This window comes from Panthera tigris, chromosome F2 (genome assembly GCF_018350195.1).
Source record: "Panthera tigris isolate Pti1 chromosome F2, P.tigris_Pti1_mat1.1, whole genome shotgun sequence".
Lineage (NCBI taxonomy): Eukaryota > Metazoa > Chordata > Mammalia > Carnivora > Felidae > Panthera > Panthera tigris.
The window spans coordinates 82,862,898-82,883,854 of NC_056676.1; the positions used below are offsets into that span (position 1 = coordinate 82,862,898).

The 20,957-nt window shown below is 44.5% G+C and overlaps 1 protein-coding gene across 3 annotated transcripts; it reads left to right on the forward strand.

Annotated features, from left to right (window-relative positions):
- Positions 1-3,020: 3,020 nt before the first annotated feature.
- Positions 3,021-8,466, forward strand: CF2H8orf33 (chromosome F2 C8orf33 homolog). 3 transcript variants are annotated; one of them, XM_042973433.1, is made up of 6 exons: positions 3,021-3,202; positions 3,291-3,336; positions 3,454-3,632; positions 3,869-3,953; positions 4,144-4,290; positions 4,642-5,059. In XM_042973433.1, exons 1-6 carry the CDS (start codon positions 3,197-3,199, stop codon positions 4,779-4,781), a joined length of 603 nt encoding a protein of 200 aa, XP_042829367.1. In that variant the 5' UTR covers positions 3,021-3,196; the 3' UTR covers positions 4,782-5,059. The 3 variants fall into 3 exon arrangements, 2 of the variants coding, with proteins under 2 accessions (XP_042829367.1, XP_042829366.1); XR_006213138.1 differs by adding an exon at positions 7,588-8,466 and having other exon boundaries at positions 3,083-3,336; positions 4,642-5,048; XM_042973432.1 differs by having other exon boundaries at positions 3,083-3,336.
- Positions 8,467-20,957: the final 12,491 nt, after the last annotated feature.

Below are 20,957 nucleotides of genomic sequence, written 5' to 3' on the forward strand. Positions count from 1 at the left end.
GCATTGTTTATAATAGCAAAAAAGTGTAATAAGCTCAAATGTTTATTGTTGGGTTTCCTTATTCGGTGGAGTATTATCATCAGTGAAGACAGTGAACTACAGCTGTCTGTACACAGCAACATGTGTAACCCTCACAAACTTATTGAGAAAAACAAGCTCAAGAACACATATAGGGTGATTTAATGTATGCAAAGTTCTAAGCATGCAAACAATGTTGTTTAGAGATACATATTTATGTTACATAAGAACACAGGAGTCCTGAAAGATTGGTAATGTCTGTTTCTGCAACTGGGTGGTAGGTAGATGCATTTTTATGATTTTTAACTTCAAATATGCTTATATATAGTTAGTCTTCATTACTCTGATTCCATATTTGCAAATTCACCTCGTTGCTAAAATCTACTTGTAACCCTCAAAACCAACACTCACACTTTCACGGTATTCATGGACATGCACAGAGTAATGAAAATCATGTGTTCCCAGCTTAGGCTGAACAGGTGACACTCTGCTCTCATACTGTAAATCAATGTCCTTTTCATAGTATATTCAATGGTACACTTTTTGTATTCTTGTGCTTTTTGGAGGGGATTTTACTGTTTAAAATGGCCCTGAAGCATAGTGCTGAAGTGTTGTCTAGTGTTCCTAAGGTGTGCTGTGCCTTATGGAGAAAATACTTCATTCAGGTACTAGTTATACCATGACCATGACCTCAGTGTTAATAAATCAACAACATATACTAAATATATGTGTTAATGTATATTAAATGTGACTTTAAATAGAAACATACAAGGTGATGTATCAATCGATTGATGAAAATGTTGTGACTGGAGGTTCCCAGGAACCCAACTGTATTTCCCCTAGGAGCAATGGTTCAGTATTCACAAATTCAGCGTTCTCAGATATTTTATAGGACTACCTTGGATGATAATTGACTGCATATGAATATTGATATTTGCAGGTATGAAATTTGTAATAGATTTTCTAAAGAGGCTAGAGGAGTAGAGAGAGGAAATATGGTTTTGGTGGAGACCAGTGGAACTTATCTATTCAAGAGATAGGAAGTAGCTATGGTGATGGAGAGTGAAATGTTAGGAGCGGTTGCTAGAGTGGTTGTGGAGGTGTAGATAAGTCAGGAAGAGGTAGCTGAAAACTTGCACTTCCTTTTATGAATCCTCTTTCCGTGTCAAGGTGGGAGGTGGTGGAGAGATTTGGAGACTTATTGACATGGAATGCTGGGTCCTCTAGGCCTTCCTCTCTGAAGTCCTTCAAGGACCTGCCTTCTGGGGGTTTGGGGGTTTGAATAGGTGTTGGTAATGCCAGGGAAGGAAAATGAAGTCTCTGTGCAGGACAGAGGGGTTGCAGGGGCCTGTAAGAAGATGCTTAGAAGGCTGGGGGCTCAGTGGGACCACAGCAGAGTGAGGTCTGGAAAAAGTTGCCTTTGTATGATTTGAAGGGCATGTGTTGGCTGGAAGTCAGGCAAACAGCTGTCCATGTCAACTAAGGAGCTTGGACTTCATGCTGGAGGAAATGGAAGATTTCCAGGCAAGAGAGTAATATAGTTTTTGTTTTAGAAAGTTCACTCCCACAAGATGCTTCAGAAGAGACAAAAAGGGAATGGAAGTATAGAGATTAGCAAGGCCTGGATTGAGGTTGTTCAGGGCAGAGATGGTCTGGGGCGGGGGCAGTGGGGGGAGACCATTTAGGAGATCAACTGATAGGATTGGGTGGCTGATTGCATCTAGGGCTGTGGAAGAGGACAGTCTGCTGTGAGGATTGTGCTCAATCACAGATGTCTGGGCTGAGAAGGCTTTCTGGAAGAAGCAGTTCTGGGCCAAATCCCACAGGCTGATTCACAGCCAAACAAGGCAGTAAAAAGTCCCTTTGGATCTGGAACCCACTCACCGCCAAAACCTCCAGTCTCCCAGGGCTGAGATACATCCTGACTGTGGTAGTTTAAAAAACATGTCTAAAAGTTTTTGAAATTCCTCCTTTCAAGAGTGGTCATGAGAAATCCTGAGTTAGAACCACACAGCTATGCTGTTGCTGCATTCCTGATCCTCAGAAACTCTATGAGATAATGTTTACTGTTTACAATCTGCTAAATTTTGTGACAACTTGTTATGCTGCAATAAATATCTGTGATGACCAAACTCCTACCCTTTGACACCTCTCAGCCCAGGCAGGCAGCAGTTCCCATTCACTGGGTCAGGAAACGACGCTTTCTACCCTGATTTCCCTGACAGGAGTCATAAGACAACACTCACGACTCCTGTTCTCCTGAAGTTCCTAGTTCCTCTTGGTTGTGGAGGTCTGCTAACGACTGTGACCCCAGACAGGGAGGAGGCACCCGGGTCTCTAGTGCCATAAGGTGGAAGGACTGCCCTGGGCAGAAAGCGAAGGGCAAGGTAGACTGTGGGGTGGGATGGGCCTCCCTCTGCAGGCCCCCCCCCCCCCCCCCCCCCCCCCCCGGCTCCCGTGTTCACATCCAGACCACCAGCAAGTGCGCAGGCTTTCCCCCCTCAGTTTCTGAAACTCCTCCACATCCCCAGGCTCACCTGCCCCCAACCCGTCCGGCCTTCGTCACAACACAGCAGAGTGATCTTTAAAATACACATCTGAGTAAGACCACATCACTCCTCGGATGAAGGTCTCTCAATGGCTTCCCACTGCGTTTAGAATAGAGGTGGACTGCGGGCTATCCTACGGGGTCTATGACCAGATCTCGCACAACTCCGAGCCCGCCTAGCAACACGGCCCCAGCTCCCCGGCCTCCTTCTTGGCTACTCGAACAGTCCCGCCGGCCAGGCACAGGCTGCTCCTGGGAGGTTTTTGCTGACCGCTCGCCGTCCTGTTTCGGGCCGCTATTGACGGCGCTTCTCTGCCCGATGGTTTTTCTCTCCGCACTAAGTGAGCTTTGAGAGCATTCCCTTGCTTCAGGCGTTGTCCTTTCACCCAGAGTGGTGCCTTCAACGTAGTTAAGTGCCACGAGAGCGCCGTCCAGGGGCTCCCCTTCTGACCTTTCCTAGGTTCCCTGCGGCCGAAGCGCCGCGCGCTCCCCCGCCCCCAGTGCGTCCAAGGCACCGCCCACAGCGCCGTCTGTGCCCAGCGGAACTCTGCGCCGCACACGCGTTTCCGCAGGGGGGATTTCGGCCTCGGACCTCAGGCCCCACGTAGTCTCCGGCGGCGACTGCGGCGCATGGCGGTGAGCTGCGCGGTGAGACCGCAGGGGTCCCAGGGACTTGGGCCGTTGGCGGCCCCCCATGACCCTTGTGCTGTCCCCCTTTCTCCAGGCCCTAGGACATCCTGCTCGGGAGACATCAGTGGCCGCAGGCCCAGGTACTGCCCGCGCTCCGCAGCCCGCGGCTGCCTGGGTCGTTTCCCGGCTCCCCGGGTCGTTTCCCGGCTCCCCGGGTCCTTCCGCCGTAAGGTCCCATCCAGTTTGTCTCTGCTTAGGGCACTCCACACGCAGTGACGCCGCCGCCCGGGCGCACCCCGAACGTGGTGAAGGCGACGCAGCCTCTAAGAAGCAAAAGAAGAAGAAAACCCGGAACGGAGCCTCTGTGGCGAGTGGAGGCGGGAAGGTCTCAGAAAAGCCCTGCTCAGAGGAAGCGCCCCTAAGCGCGGAGGCTCAGGCAAGGGCGGGCCTCTGTCGGGGCGGGTGGAATTCAGCGCTGCATCCCGGGTGTGAGTGTGCTGGCGGGTGTGTGTAGTCTCGGTTTTTCTGAGTTAAGGCCGGGATGGGATGGGGTGGGATGGGATGGGATGGGATGGGGACGGAGGGTGGGGGGGGAGGGGTGCCTGTGGGATGGGGCTAGAGCCCACGCTGTCCTGGTGCGGTCTCACAGCCACTCTCCCCGTTTCATCACAGGCAGAGCAGCTGGTCCGGGAACTGGCGTGGTGCGTGGAGCAACTGGAACTGGGCCTCAAGATGCAGAGACCCAGTCAGAAACAGAGTGAGGGTCTTTCTGTAGAATTGGGGGGAGGTGAACCATGATAAAGCTGTGGCCTTCAGGTGGTGCCAGGGGATGGAATTGTTGTCTTTCCTGTAGGATGATAGGCGGTCAGAATAGAGGAGATTCCTAGTTATTATTTATTTATTTATTTATTTATTTATTTATTTATTTATTTATTTTTAATCCGTAGAAGAGCAGGCTCTTGGGGCAATCCGAACCCTGCGTAGCGAAAGAACCCCCTTGCCCCGGAAGAGGCAGCTGATGCGCTCCTTGTTTGGGGACTACAGGGCTCAGATGGAAGCCGAGCGGCGAGAGGCCCTTCGGGTTCTCAGGACTGGTGAGGAGCTGGAAACTGGTTGATTTCAGGGGGTAGGGAGGAAAAACCTAGGGAGTGACTGGAAGAAAGCTAGAGTAACAGGGCTGGCAGGGGTGGAGAGAGGAGATGGACTCAGGGAGGACTGGGAAAACATGGAGAGAGAGCTGGGTCCTCTCTGGAACACAGATGTCAGGCTTGGACCTGGGACGCAGAGCAGCAGAGTTAGCACTGAATGTCTCAGTGATTCTAAGTGGAGTGTGATGATAATACCTACCCTAAGACTTTGAGAAGTGAATCAGTTGATTTGTCTTAAGGCACAGGTAATGTTAGCTGCTTTTACTCTGTTCTGATACTCTGTCCTCTCCCCCACAGCAGCCCGCACAGCCCAGATGCAGCCTGTAGCTGAGGCCACCAGAAGGAAGAGCGGAAGGGTCTGCAGGACTCGCCAAGCAGGGGTAGCCAAGGCCACCCTGGACACTCCTGATGAAGAGTTCAGGTTCAATTTCTTTTAGCCTGTCCTCCATCCTGGAACAGTTCCCCTCCCTGGGGAGCATGGGGGTTTCTGTTGAGTGCAGAGCCTTTCTGGGAATGCGCTGTTGGACAGATGTGGTTTTGTCCATGGTCCGTGGATCTGGTGCCATGGCTGTTGGACAGATGTGAGACCAGCATATTGAGCAAATTTCAGATAAGCACAAGACCCATTTGTAGGTTTTCAAATGAAATGTGCTTCCTGCCAGAAGAAGGAGCTCCATTCAGAAAAGCTTCTACAATAAACTGAAGTGAGTGTTCAGCATGTCGTTGAAAGAATGTTTTACTTAATCTTTAGCCTGACATTAAGCAGCTGTTTGTAATAAGGACAATGGAGGAACCTATATAATTGTTCAGTGGTGCTCACCTATAAAAGAACGTCCTGTCAAATGATGTAGTGCTTTATGCTGTAATATCACATTGTAGTAAGAAAACTATTTTCTGTACAAATGGATTAGTGAATTTGTGTGCTAATTATCTGTGTTAGGTGAATACAGATGAGGCAGGTGCCTGGCACTTCTGGCTCCAGGCTCACCACAGTGCGTGGTCCTTTGTATTGCTTTCATTTCTGAGCATGTGTCATCCTCAGGGAGCCAGTGTAGCTCCCAGAAGGGCAGATTTGTTCTTAGGACAAGAGAGCTTCTTGCCCTAACAATCCTGGCCGAAGACCTGGGTTGAGCTTCAGTAGATGACCTCTGCAACGTTTGGCTACTCCAAATGATAGTCCCAGTACTTCTGCATCAAATTGGGTGACTTAATCCTCAGTGGCTGTGATGCTGTCTTTGCTGGTGTCTCCCAAGCTTGCATCCCAAACTGGATAGATACCAGGAGCCCAACTGCCTATTCAGCATTTCTACTTAGATGTTTTGTGGGCATTTCAAACTTGACATATCCAAAATATTTATTGGACCCTACATCTCCCTTTGTCTTTTGCTTTTGAGTCAATGGCCCTACTGCCCACCTAGTTGATTAGGCCAAAAACCTATGTCATCCTTTCTTGCTTTCCTTCTCCCATACATGTGTTCTGTACTTCAGCTGGTATATGAGTTCTGTCTTCAAACTAAATTTCTAACCTTTTGTGCTTTCTCTCTTTACTGCTAGACATTCTAGTCCTGGCCCCAGCTCTTCCCCAGACTGCTCTGTGAACCTCCAGGTGTTAGTGTCCCATATATCACTCTTACCTCTTGTGTGTTCATTGTAGCCAGTGATCATATGTATTGGGTCCTATTTTTCTGACCTAGTGACTTTATTGTACCCAGAAAACAGTGTGAAAGCTGGTGGATGAGGCCCCACTTAGGGCCTGCACACATTTAGGCTTCTGACTTGTCTCTCTGATGTGGCTCCCTTTTCTTGTTCCCTCCTTGCTGGCTTCTTGTCTGCTCCTGCGATAACCAACTCAATCCTGCCTTAATGGCTTCAATCCTGATAGGATGTTCACAAAAAGTCCACTTACTTGTAGCAGGTCTTAGACTCTGGGGAAATAAAGTGCAAGGGGACTGGGAAACAGGAAACATCTGAAGACCAGAGATGGGAGGGCACTATGTGGCCTCTGACTGGGCCATCAATCCTGCTTCCCTCTTAGGTCATTTTTCTACTCAGGGTGCTCCTCCTTCGGCTTATACCCAGCTATGTTCTTGGTAGTGTTTCATCCATGGCTTGCATGTTGGGCAACCACAGCTAAGTCACACTCTTTAGCCTGGCCTCAGTTCATCCATCTATAAGTGGGGTGGTTGTAGGTAGTGCTGGGTGAGGTTAACTGGAGCTTAACCTGCACTGCTCTCGGGTGTCAGTGTTCTGGTCTATGCAGCAGGCCCTGGTGTGTAGGGTGGGGGTCTCAATACCAGCTCCGAGGCTTTGCAGCCCATGTTTGGCTTTTCCCAGTGGCCTTTGCAGCTGCACTCACATGTCTGATACAAATAAATACCACTGGATGATGATCATTTGTTTTACAAACTTTTATCAGCACATGCTTAGTGCCTGACGGCTTGTTCCAAAGACTATATTCTTTCCAGCAGAGGCGAACCCTCCTCCTTATTTGAGTCCCATTGTCTCCTGAAAAAAATGGAGGTGTATCACCTACCTACTGGGTGCCTGGACAGGATACACCCCAACCCCTGAGGTTTTGGAGGTCCCTTTAATGCACACTTGCAACTGCACATACCCCAGGTATCCTGGGACTCCCAGGAAGCCCCCAGCCTACTTTGCCCACTTGGTGTGTCCCTGTGGGACTCACTAAAAGCTGGGCCCACTGGCCTGAAACCCCCTCCAGTCCTGCCCTTCCAGTCCTGGGCTCAGTTGTCCCCTCACTTCTGGTAATGTGGACCCCCTACATGGGGGAGCTTCAGAAACAGGTCACACTCAGACCTTCTCCCTGTTGTTTTCCTTGGAAAGAAATGCCAGTTCCTTACAATTCTCAATAATAAATTCCAGAGGAGTAGAAGACAAAAAGCTGTAAACTAACCTTTAGAAATGCTAGGGGAAACGTAGAAAGACCTGTTAAAGATTGGAGTGTGGGAAAGACTTTTGTAATTGAGGAAAGCAGAGAAAGTGAAAACCTAGTGATAGAAACATGGTTCAAGAAGTGGAATGTAAAATGAGATCACTGCACACCTGGTAAGGGAAGATTTGAAGAATTTTATAATTGATTCCATATCTAGGCTCAGAGTATCTGTGTCAATGAAGCTGGGAGACCTTCCTAGCCAGATTACAGACTCACTTGGATCAGGTAGCAGATGGAAGTGCCAGAATTAGATGCCCCATGACACTAATCACCACTCACTTTTATCCCAGGTGTGAACCTGAAAGCCAAGACCACAGTGATGGTTTTGGCCAAAACCATGGAAAGACCTATAGTAAGCACACCCTAAATGTGGATTGCCACAGGATGCAGGTGGCTGTGTTGGGGACCAATGAAGAGTAAGGAGCAGAGGAAGCACAGGGTGAAGGAGGTGAGCAGGATGTAGCTGAGGGTTTGTTGATGAACTTCACTATGGGGGTTTCTCAGTGCCTCACAAAGACCCCAAGTATCATAGCTGTGAGAACAGAGGAGAGAGTTGTGTTGGCCAGAGCTTTCCTCAAAAACCAGAAAGGTCACAGCCTTTGGGGCAGGGAGGGGTGGGGGGTGGCAATCTCTCTGATTCTTTCCAAAGTGATTGGATACTTCACATAGTGGTCTGCACTGATGAGAAAGCAGAAATGTAATGTCTCAGTTTCGGTAATTCTTACACATTTCTATCGAAACAGTCATATTGGAACGTTTGGACATATTTCTCCATGCAGCTACAGGGAAGGTCTTTATGCATAATTTTAGATTTACATTTCTCATTCCCTGATGATTTTATGCAAACAAACAAACAAACAAACAAACAACCCCCCCCCCCCAAACCCCTCTATTCCTCTTCAGTGTACAAGGGAGCTATTTATTTTGTTGTTTCTCAAAGGGAAATTATACTAGATTCTTAGATTTACAAATATCATTTCTCCTGGTTATGTCTTCAGTATGCATGGTAATGTTAATTGGTTTTTAGAAAATCCCTCCTAACTGAACATTGATGATATGTGAGAGTTATTGGTTTTATTAGGTTCAATACTGGTGATGAGAGAGTGTGGGGCAAGCTGAGGGCAAAGTCCAGGCTAACAGCACCACCCCTCCCCCCCAGGTGGTGTATTCCTCGGACACTCCTGGCTACCCAAGAACAGAGGAAAGGGGTTTAAGTGCTTGCCATGGTGATGTGGGGAACAAAGGCAAGTGAAAAATTAAATTCTCTTACTGCCTATAGCCCACTGACAAGTCCTTGAAGCTTGGCTGTCTTGATGATGGCACTTTGCTAGGGGCAAAAGAGAATCTTAGCTTAACATTATCCCAACCTTGAGGATCCCGTAAGTCTACTTTAACATATAAAAATTCCTTTGGAAACTTCCTTTAGCCCAACTCTCCCAAGATACATACTGCAATCATACTCCAAGCTTATGGCCCTTGATATACATCTGAAGGGTCTCATGATTGAGGTTTTACTAAAAGGTAATACATGGTGTTTTCCTAGCAACAGCTAGCCCCTCAAAGTCCTGGAAACCTGCTTTCAAAATATGTTAAGACTTACTCTATCCCTAACTCCCCCCCACCCCCGCCCCCACCCTGAGGGTATATAATCAGTTACCCTGCCACAACCCTGGTGCAGCTTTTCCTGCACACAGGTCCTGCTCCTGTGCCTTAACAAAATCTCCTTTTTGAACCAAAGATGTTATCAAGAATTCTTTTTTGGCCATTGGCTCCGGACCACCCCACCATCACCCCAAAACTTCATCAGTATTGCAGTTCTGTGGAAAATTGTGCTAGTATTTTTGGAAGTGCATACTGAGATATTTAGGTGTGCAGTGTTGTTATGTTTGTAATTTATAAGGTTTTATAATACAAGAAAATATTTTACAGTAAAAAATGTGAAGCAAATATGGCTAATTATTAATAATTCAGTCTAGATAATGTGTTTTATGGTATTCACTACACCATTCTCTTCACTGTATTTGAAATTTTTCTTAGTACATCAAAAAAGATGAAAAGCCAAATTGTCAATGGCAGATCCTGCTAAGTTTAAAATACATTTACCTTAACTTTTAGTAGGAGAGTATTCATTAATCTCTTAATCTCCCAAGTGAATTTCTAGTGTAAATTTAAACAATATAAAGTCCTAATAAGAAACAAAACTATTTTGTCAATGTTGGTAAATTCTGCCATAAGATAGCAGTTTCCCCTCATTTATGACTGACAGCAGTGTGGACAGCTTGCCCATTGTCATCTCTGAACAATGCCATTGGTAGGGATTTTGGGGTAACACCAACTTTCTGTATAGTTTGAAGGCCAATTCTGCAGTGTGATTTGGACATTGTCCTGAAGGCTTACTATACCTCAGGCCCATTTATCTAACTCTATTGACATTTCTCTGAGCTTCCTGTCACTTCTTAGAGAAAACAGACACATTTGACTGTAATTTGAAGAGTCCATGTCTGCTCTTAGGTCTCACTTAGAATATTTTTCAGTAGCTGGACAACTCCCAGGTCTCTTCAGCCTGTTGAATCTTTCCATTTCTTTTCTTTAAAAAAAAAAAAAAAGTTTATTTTTGGGAGAGAGGGAGAGAGACAGAGAGAGACAGAACGTGAATGGGGAAGGGGCATAAAGAAAAGGAGACACAGAATTGGAAGCAGGCTGCAGGCTCCAAGCTGTCTGCACAGAATCTAATGTGGGCTCGAGATCATGACTTGAGCCGAAGCCAGATGCTCAACCGGGTGAGCCACCCAGGCGCCCCGAATCTTTGCATTTCTGAGACATCAGAACATCATTGAACATCATTGGTTCTCTTACCAAGGTCTTTCACAGAGTACAAGTTTTAATTTTATAAACCTCACATTATCACTTGTTTGTTTGTGGATCAGTGTTTGGTGTTGTGTATTAAAATTCATCACCAGGGGTGAGAAGGAAGATGGTGGAGCAGCATGGAGACCCTGAGCTTGAGCTTGTCTCATCCCTGAAACACAGCTAGATCTGCACCAAACCATTTTGAACACCTAGAAATTGATCTGAGGATTAACACAACAATCTGCATAACTTGAGCCACAAAACTCAGTAGGTACATGGTGTGGAGAGGTGACCTGGAGGAGAGAAAAACCATGGAGGGTAGGGAACCATTTTCATGGAGAGAGGACAGAGAGAGAAAGAGAAAGGGAGACAGTGTGGCACATTGGGATCATGCAAGAAAAGCACTCCCCCTGAAAATTGCTGGAGAGAAAGAGAAAGAAAGAGTGAAAACACTATTAGGGGACTGAACAAGAAATCTGTTCCCCGAAACCATTGATGGGGAAAAGGAAAGGGTTTCAATACCATCAGGATTCTATAAACAGTGGAGCGTAGAGTCTGAAGTTTCAGAGCTCAGTGCCTAGCAGTGCTCTGGTGAGGAAGTAGGGCGAATCCCCAGGAGCAGGCAGTGTGGTCTGAGGGGTCTGTGTGCCACGCAGGGAGAAGTGGTTCCCCTGCGTGGACTGCATTTGGTACAGACCATAAGGCTTTTCCACAGGCAAAGGTCCCAGCAGACTCTGGAGAGCAGCCTGTTGCTGCACACTGAAGAAAAAGTTCTCAGACGTTAGGCTGAGTGGACATGCAGGGCTGCCTCTGCCAGCAAAACAGCAGCAGCATCAGACTGCACATAGCCTTTAGTTAGATAGAAGTATCAAAGAATATCAAAGCAAGGAAAGAGAGTACAAAGGATCTTTAGATAGTAGCCAGACATAGGTCTGGTGGCTACCTGAAGGTATGAACAGAGTGTGTGTGGTTTTAAGGGTTCTCAGGGAGTTATAGCAGGTGTTATATCTCAACTGTCCTTTGGGGGATCATGGGTTCTGTCCTCATAATGCTATCATTTGCAACCTTGAGACCAGAATATTACTGATATTTCAGCAATTATCTCATTCACCCTTTAGGACTTATACACTCTCTAGAAATAACTCCACAGCAGCCACATTTGCTGGTACTGGAACAAAGATGCCAGAGTGTGGGGAAACCTGGCACCAGCTGTGTGTTGTGATTTGCCATAATCTCTGAACCTCTGCCACTGTGCCATCCCACAAGTGTTTTCTGGGGCAAGCTGGCACCCAGCCATTCCTCAGTGAGACCTTCCCCTGGAGAGTTGGTGTAGGTCCAAGCCTCAGGGGTCTCTGAAGTGTGGGGTTTTGAAACACAACCCTGTCTGAGATAAGGCTCTGGAGGGAGGTGCTCATCTGGCAGGCAGACAGCTTGGACACGGAGAGGGTAGAGGCAGGGAGTGGACAGAGGCCTGGAACAAAGGAAGGGTGCTTGATTGTGGGTCAGTGAGAGCCCAAAGCTCCTGCACCAGAGACTGAGGAGCTGGGTGAAGCCATTTCCACCTCTCCTGAGCAGCGCAAGCACACATACACACTCATCCACCCTAGTAAGCTAAGCAGCACCACCTAATGGAGAACAGAGCCATTACACCAAGCGCCACCAAACTCACCCTCCAAGCACATCCCACAGAAGACCAGCACCAGTCACTCCACCTGCTTAATGCACGGACTAGAGACTGCTTCATAGTTTCAGTTCTAGGGTAAACTGGATGTAACTTCATTTGGGTTTCACTCTGTTTGCTTGTTCATTGATTTGTTCGTTTTCTTTTTTTCTGTTTTTGCTTAAATTGTTTTCTTTTTTCTTTCTTTCCTTTCTCTTTCCTTTTCTTGGACACAGAAAGAGAAAAATTTATTTTTTTTACTTTATTTTTTTATTTTTAAAATTTTATTCTATTTCATTTTCTTTATTTCATTCTATTCTATTATGTAATTTTTAATAATTTTTATATATTTTTTCTTACCTTTCCCCCTTTCTCTATTCTATCAAGCTTCTTTCAACAAGGAGACCAAAACACACCTAGCATCTATCTTTCTTTATTTGATTTTTCTTTCGTTCTTAATTTTTTAATTTTAATTTTATTGTTTTTTCTTCCTCCAAAATGACAAAATGAAGGAATTCACCCCAAAAGAAAGAACTGGAAGAAATGACAGCCAGGGACTTAATCAAAACAGATATAAGTAAGATGTCTGAACTAGAATTTAGAACCGCAGTAATAAGATGGGGTTGAAAAAAGCATAAAAGACACTAGAGAATCCCTTTCTGTGGAGATAAAAGAAATAAAATCTGGTCAGGCTGAAATTAAAAATGCTATAACCAAGATGCAATCTCTAATGCATGCCACAATGGCAAGGATGGATGAGACAGAGCAGCAAATCAGTGATATAGAAGATAAAATTATGGAGAATAATGGAGCAGAAAAAAGAGGGAAACAAAGGCAAAAGATCACAATATAAGACTTAGAGAACTCAGTGACTTAATAAAAAAGAATAACATCTGAATTATAGGAGTCCCAGAAGATGAAGAGAGAGATAAAGGAGAAGTTTTATGTGAACAAATTATAGTAGAAAGCTTTCCTAATCTGGGGAAGGACACAGACGTGAATATCCAAGAAGCAGAGAGAACTCCCATTAGATTAATAAAAAAACAGTCATCACCAAGGCATATCATAGTCAAAGTCACAAAATACACAAAGAAAGGTTATGAAAGCAACAAGGGAAAAAAAAAAAACCTTAACCTATAATGGAAGAGAGATCAGGTTTGCAGCAGACCTATCCACATAAATTTGGCAGGCCAGAAAGGAGTGGCAGGATGTATTCAACATGCTAAATTGGATAAATATACAGTCAAAAATTCTTTATCCAGCAAGGCTGTCATTAAAAATAGAAGGAGAGATACAGAGTTTCCCAGACAAACAAAAACTAAAGGAGTTCGTGACCACTAAATCAGCCCTGCAAGAAATTTTAAGGGGCGGCTCTTTGAGTGGAGAAAAGACAAAACAAAATAAAAAGACCAAAGCCAACGAAGACTAGAAGGGACTAGAGAACATCACCAGAAACACCATCTCTACAGGCAACACAATGGCACTAAATTCATATATTTCAGTAAATGGACTAAATGCTTCAATCAAAAGACATAGGGTATCAGAATGAATAAGAAAACAAGACCCATCTATATGCTGCTTACAAGTGACTCATTTTAGACTTAAAGACACCTTGGAATTGAAAGTAAGGGGATGGAGAACCATCTATCATGCTAATGGTCATCAAAAGAAAGCTGGAGTGAGGTGCTTGGGAGGCTCAGTCGGTTAAGTGTCTGACTTCAGCTCAGGTCTTGATCTCCTGGTTTGTGGGTTTGAATCCTGCATCAGGCTGTCTGCTGACAGCTCAGAGCCTGGAGCCTGCTTCAGATTCTGTGTCTTCCTCTTTCTCTGCCCCTCCCATGCTTGCACTCTGTTTCTCTCAAAAATAAATAAACATTAAAAAATTTTAAAAAGGAAAGCTGGATTAGCCATACTTATATCAGACAAATTAGAGTTTAAAATAAAGACTGTAACAAGAGATGAAGAAGGGCATTATATCATAATTCAGGGGTCTATCTACCAAGAAGAATTGAAAATATTTATGCCCCTAAAATGCAACACCCAAATATATAAGTCAATTAATCACAAACATAAATAAACTTATTAATAATATACCATAATAGTATGGGACTCCAACACCCGACTCACAGCGATGGACAGATCGTGAAAGCAGCAAATCAATAAGGGGACAATGACTTTGAATGACACACTGGACCAGATAGACTTAACAGATATATTCAGAACATTTCATCCTGAAGCAGCAGAATACACACTCTTTTCAAGTGCACAAGGAACATGTGGGTTAGGGTTAGGGTTAGGGTTAGGGTTAGGGTTAGGGTTTAGGGTCAGGGTCAGGGTCAGGGTCAGGGTGAGGGATAGGGTTTAGGGTTAGGGTTAGGGTTAGGTCCCAGGAGGTTTCTTGCACTGACCCCACTGTAAAGCAGCTGTGTCCCCGAAGGGTTGAGTGGAGGTCCCAAGGGAGTGTGCCCGTCAGGATTAGTCTTTGGGTTCAAAGGCCAGACAAATATATGGGCCACCCTTTGGGTAGGCCTCAGGTATTCTCTTGTGCAGCTGCAGTTGTGAGTTGGAAATGACATGGTGAAGTTCCATGTTCCATGCTGCGTATTTGTGCCCTGATTCTTGAGCCCCTGTTCATGTTGTTGTTAGATTTGGAATTGGGTGCCCATGGGGAGAGATCCTTAGGTAGGGTTAGCGTTCGGTTCAGGGAAATAGCCAGTGCCGAAGCGACTCCAGTTTGGTGATCTCCCTCTAGGGTTGAATTGAGGGCCCACGTGCGGGTTCGGGTCAAGTTTAGGGTTAGTGTTAGAGATAGGGTTAGGTGTAGGGTGAGGTTAATGGTTAGCGTTAAGGTTAGGTTTAGGGTTAGGTCCCAGGAGACTCCTGGCACTGACCCCACTGCAGGGCATTTTTCTCCCTGATGGGCTGAGTGGAGTACACAAGGGCGGTTTCCAGTTAGGATTTGTCTTGTGTTCAAAATCTAGGCAAGTGTATGCAACGCTCTTTGGGTAGGGCTCAGAATTCCTCTGTTGTAGCTGCAGTCGCGCTTTCATAATGACATGTTTATCTTCCCTGTTCCATGCTGAGTATTTCTGCACCGATTATTCAACCTCTGTGGGTGCTGTTTGCAGACTTTGACATTGGGTCCCCATGGGGAGAGAGCCTTAGCTAGAGTTTGGGTTCAGTCCAGGGACGTCTCCAGGGCAGAAGCGACAGCATTCTCGTGAATTCCATGGAGGGCTGAAATGGGGCACATGGGCGGGTGTGGGTGTGGTGTAGAGTTAGTGTGAGAGATCGTGTTAGGTTTAGGTTTAGGTTTAGGTTTACAGTTCTGTTTAGGGTTAAGATTATTTCCCAGGAGGTTCCAGATCCTGAACCTACAGCAGTGCAGTTGTCTCCCCAAAGGGATGACTGGAGTGCAGAAGGGAGGGTGCCGGTCAGCATTAGTCGGACATCTATATCCGCCAGACATCTATATCCGCACTCTTCGGTAGGCCTCAGGAATCCTCCTGTGCATCGGAAGTGGTGCTTTGGAAATGACATGGTGATGTTCTACATTTCACACAGAATTATCCTGTACCGGTTCTCAACCTATTTGCATGCTTTGACAGACAGTGGAATTCGATCCCCATGTGGAGAAAGCCTTAGCTACGGTTAGTGTTTGGGCCAGGGAAATCTCCAGGGCTGAAGTGACACCAGTCCTGTGATCTCCCTGTATCGATGATGTGTGGGCACATGCATGGTGCGAGTCAGGTTTAGGGTGAGTGTTAAAGATGAGGTGAGGTTCAGGTTCATGTATATACTGTGGGTCACCGTTGAGATTAGGCTTGGTCACAAGAGGCTCGTAGCACTATACCCCCAGTAGGGCAGTTGTCCCCCCACAGGGCTGAGTAGAGGGGTCTAAGGAGGGTCCCAGTCAGGCTGAGTTTTGGGTGCCAGGGCCACTCCTTGGTTAGACCTCAAGAAGTCCCCTGGGGAGCTCCTTCTGGTCTTTAGAAATGACATTGTGATATTCCAGGTTCCATGCTGAGTAATCCTCCTCTGCTTCTGGGGCCCATGTCCGTCATGTCCTCAGACTTAGGAATTGGGTCCCCATTAGGAGAAAACTTTAGCCAAGGTTGTTTCGGTCCAGTGACATTGCCAGGGCCGAAGCGACACCATTGCCGTGATCACCCTGGGTGGCTGAATGAGGGTCCATGCGCGGGTGCAGGTCTTGTGTAGGGTTATGTTTGAGTTGGGGTGAGGTTTAGTTTGAACGGTATGTGAGTGTCACAGTTAAGGTTAGGGTTAGGTCCCAGGAAGCTCTAAGTGCTGAAACTCTTGCAGGGTAGTGGTCTTCCCAGAGGATTGAGTGTAGGCCTCATTGGAGCGGGGTGTTCAGGCTTAGTCTTTGTGAGCCAGGGCCAGCTGTGTGTGCCATCTTCAGTTGGGCCTCATCAACCGCCTTGTGCAGCATTGTGCGGGCATTGGAAATGTCGTGATAATGTTTGATGTTCCATGCCAAGTAAGTCTGCACCGCTTTGGGCCCATTGTTTGTGGTGTTCTCAGAGATAGGAATTGGGTCCCCATCCAGAGAGATCCTTAACTAGGGTTAATGTTCTGTCCAGGGACTTCATCAGTGCTGAGGTGACGCCATTCCTGTGTGTCGTGTGTGTTGGGTTAGGGTTTGGGATTGGGTTTGGTGTTAGGGGTTAGGGTTACGGTTAGGGTTGGTGTTAGGGGCTAGAATTAGGTTTATGCATTAGGGTTGGGTTTAGGGTTATGGTTAGTGTTTAGGGTTATGTTAGGGGTTAGGGTTTGGAGTTAGAGTTAGGTTTAGGCGTTAGCTTTGGACTTGGATTAGGCTAAGGTTTAGGGTTATGGTTTGGGTTTGAGAGTTAGGGTTATGGTTAGATGGTAGGGTTAGGGTTAGCTGTTAGCGTTAGTGTTAAGGTTTGCGTTAGGCTTAGGGATAAGGTGAGGTCTAGGTCTAGGAGTTTGGTTCAGGTTATGGTTTAGAGGATTGTATTAGGGGTTAGCGTCAGGGTTAGTGTTAGAATTTTATGGTTAGGATTAGTGTTAGTTTTTGGATTAATAATTTTAGGGTTAGCAGGTAGGGTTAGAGCATTAGGGTTAGGGTTTTAGGATTATAGTTTTAGCATTAGGGTAGGAGGGTTAGGGTTAGTTCGGGTTATGTTACTCTTACGGTTTGGTAGGGTTAGGGTTGGGTTTAGACCTAGGCGTACGTGCAGGTTTTAGTATTAGGGCTATGGTTAGGGTTAACCGTTATGTTTAAGTGTTGGGATTGGGTTAGTGTTAGGGTTAGGGCTATCGGACGAAGTAGGTCATGTTTGCACTCCCACTTGGTGCGGGAGGATGTTCATGCGTGGACACCGCCCTCCATCTGGGAGGGATTGCGTTCATTTTATCAGGCTTGTCTCCGTGCACTGGAGGTTGTTCTCGCCTCGCCCCATTCCAGCTTGGTTTTGGAATGTTTCACACCATCACCCTGCCCTCTCTCGGTGTGGTAGGATTTCACTTACTGCCTCATCCTTTTTTGGACCATGGGGTGCATAGTTTTAATCTTTATATCATTTATTTCTCCTCTGATTTTAATTCTTTGTTTATTCTGCTGTTTGGTGGGTTTGTTTGTTGTCCTTTTTCTGGCTTTTATAGTTATAAGGTCATGGAGTTTGCTTCAGGGTTTTTTTTTTTTTTTTTCTTGAGGCAGACCTGTATTGCTATACACTTTCCTGTTAGGACCAGTTTTCCTGCTTTACAGAAGGTTGGATTGCTGTGTTTTCATTTTCATTTGTTTCCGTGTCATTTTGGATTTTGTCTTCGATTTCTTGGTTGAGTCATTGATTGTTTAGTAGCATGTTATTTAACTTCCATGTTTTTGTGCCTTTTCCAGATTTTTTTTTCTTGTTGTAGTCTTCTACCTTCATAGCATTGTGGTCTGAAAAGGCACATGGTATGACGTCGATCGGTTTGATTTTGTTTTGGCTTGTTTTATGACCTAATATTTTATTGAGTGTGGGAATGTTCCATGTGCACATGAAAAGAATGTGTATTGTGTTCTTTTAGGATGGAATATCTAAAATATATCGGTTAATTCCATCTGGTGTACTCTATCATTCAAAGTCACTACTTCCTTGTTGATTTTCTGATGGAATTATCTCTCCGTTAATATCATTGGGGTGTTAAAGTTCCCTACTATGATTGTATGACTATGAATTCTTTACTTTTGTTTTGGACTATTTTGTGTATTTGGATGCTCTCAGGTTGAACGCTTATATGTTTACAATTGTTCTATCTTTTTGCTGGATGATACCTTTTATTAGTATAGTGTCTTCTTTGTCTCTTGTTACAGTTTTATTTTTAAATATATTTTGTCTGATATAGGTATGTCTCCTGCAGTTTTCTTTTGATACTTTAGTTCTATAACTAGTCTTTTGTAGGTAGGAAATAGATGGGTCCTATATTGTATTCATTCTATCACCCAGTGCTTTTTATTATGAAGAGAGAGAGCACAGGCATGGGAGGGCAGGGTGGGGGAATGGGGGAAGAGAGAGACAAAGAGAGAAAGAGGGAGAGAGAGAATGAGAATGAGAATGAATCCTCACCAAGTTCCATGCTCAGTGCAGAGCTCAATTGGGGCTCAATCCCATGATCCTGGGATCATAGCCTAAGCTGAAATCAAGAGTCGAAATTTCAAGCGATTGAGCCATCCAGTTGCCCCTATCTGTCACCCAGTGCCTTTGATTTGAGCATTTATTCTGTTACCATTCAAAGTAATTGATAGACATGTACTTGTCCTATTATTACTTGATGTTGGTTGTTTCTGAATTTTTCTTATCCTTTCTTCTCTTTCTCTTTTTTTGGTTTGCTGGGTTTCTTCACAATTTCACAGTTGAAATTGCTTGTATTTATACTCTGCATATGTATTAGTGGTATTTGTTTTGTGGTTATTATGAGGTTTGTACCTAACGACTTCTGCATATAGAAGTCTATATTAAGTTGATAGTTGCCTAAGTTTGAACCGGTTATTTACTCCTCTCCTCCCCGTGTTGTAGCTATGTAGTGTTCCTATTTCAAAACCTTTCATATCGTGAATACCTTGACTGATGTTTTACAGATATACACATTTTTATTGCTTTTGCATTTCGCGCTTTAATATGGTCACTTTAGGTGTTTCTTTCCAACTTAGAGTCCCCTTTAACATTTCTTGCAGGGGTGGTTTGTTGGTTGTGAGCTTGCTGAGTATTTATTTGGGAACCTCTTGGTCTCTCCTCCCATTTGAATGATAGTTTTCTGGATAGACTCTCTTTGGCTGCAGATTTTTTTCCATTCAGCACCTTTACCATACCATGCTTGTCACTTACGGTTTCAAAGTTTCTTCTGAAAAACATCCAGTGATAACCTTATGGGGTTTCCCTTGTAGGTAAATGTCATCTTTTGTTTTCCTGCTGTGAAAATTTTTCTTTATCACGACATTTTGTGTTTTAATTACTATATGACTTGGTGTGGATCTGCTTCTGTTGAATATATTGGGGGTTCTTTGTGTCTCCTGCTTCTGGATCTGTCTCCTTCCCCGCATTAGGGAAGTTTTCATCTATTGTGTCTTCAAATAAATTTTCTGATTTTAATTTCTCAGAGTTCTGAGAATGAGAAATAGGACAGAAGAGACCTATTGAAGGTTCTCTGATGAGCCATTGGATTTGCATGCGTGGAGGATAGATTTGGGACTCAAATGAACAACCTACCTTCAACTTCAAAGAACTAGAAAAAACAATCTATGTCCAATGTTCTCAAAAGGGAGAGAGTAATCCATATGAGAGTGCAAACCAATGAAACTGAGACCATGAAGTCAATAGAAAATATGAAGAAGACCAACAGGGGTTTTCAGAAGAGTGAAACAAAATTGTCAAGACTATACATAGACTACGCTAAGACAGAGAGAGTACCCAGTTCAAAAGAATTATAAATAAAAGAGAAGACATTACGCCTTATACCAAAGAAACATAAAGGAGACAAAGAAGCGACTATGGCCACATTAGATGCCAGCAAACCGCCTACCTAGAAGAAATGGATAGGTTCTTAGAAACACACAACCTATCAAGACTGTACCAGGAAGAAATAGAAGGTTTGCACAGACCCATTAAAGGAAGACTGTATCAATACAAGAAGATAACCAATGCAAGTAAATTGAATCAGTAATCGAAGTTCTCCCAGGGAAGAAAAGCCCAGGACCAGGTGGATTCACTGGTGAATTTGATCAAACGTTTGTAGAAGAACTAACAGCAGCTGTCTCACTGATTCAAAAGGAACGAACACCACCAAACTCATTTCATGAGACTGGAATTACCCTGGTGGGAAGCTAGAGAAGGATACTACCTGAACAGAAATCTATAGGTCAGTATCCCCGTGATGAATGTAGATGAAGAATTCCCAATAATGTACAGGCAAACCAAATTCAGCAGCACATTAAAAGGATCATTGACCGTGATGAAGGGTTTTTTTCCCTGCAAAGGAAGGATGTTTCAGAAACGCAAATCAATCGATGTGACCCCTCACATAATTGAATGAAATAAAATCAACCAGAAACAAGATTCTTAACTATAAATAGCAAATGGAGGATTACTATAAGGGAGGTGGGCAGGGGGATGGGTTAAATGGGTGATGGGCTAAGGAGGGTACTAGTAGTGAGGATCACTGGGTGTTGTATGTAAGTGATGGATGACTACATTCTATACCTGAAATTAGCATTACACTGTATGTTAACCAACTGGAATTTAAATAAAAACTTGAAAAAATAAATACTAAAGAAATACATAAATACATTTAAACTAAACTAAATAAATACATTTTAAAAAATAAAAAGAAAACTCATGTGATGATGTCAATAGACACAGAAGAAGAGTTCTGAGAAATTTTTGTATCCATTTGTGCTAAAAAACTCTTTAAAATTCAGTGTAGAAGGAATATATCTCAACATAAGAAAGGCCATGTATGTGAAGCCCACAGCTAATATCATACTCAATAGTGAAATTGTGAAAGATCTTCCACTAAAATCAGGCACAAGACAAGGATGCCCTAGATATGTGAAGGGGATTGGGTGATGCAGGCTTCTGATTATGCAATGAATAAGTCACAGATAGAAGATATAGCATA

Excerpts from the sequence above, each read along its gene's own strand:
- CF2H8orf33 (XM_042973432.1), top strand. The coding sequence starts at position 3,261 with ATGACCCTTGTGCTGTCCCCCTTTCTCCAGGCCCTAGGACATCCTGCT. Across the intron at positions 3,633-3,868 it reads CCCTAAGCGCGGAGGCTCAG|GCAGAGCAGCTGGTCCGGGA; the intron begins GCAAGGGCGGGC and ends GTTTCATCACAG. Across the intron at positions 4,291-4,641 it reads CCTTCGGGTTCTCAGGACTG|CAGCCCGCACAGCCCAGATG; the intron begins GTGAGGAGCTGG and ends TCTCCCCCACAG.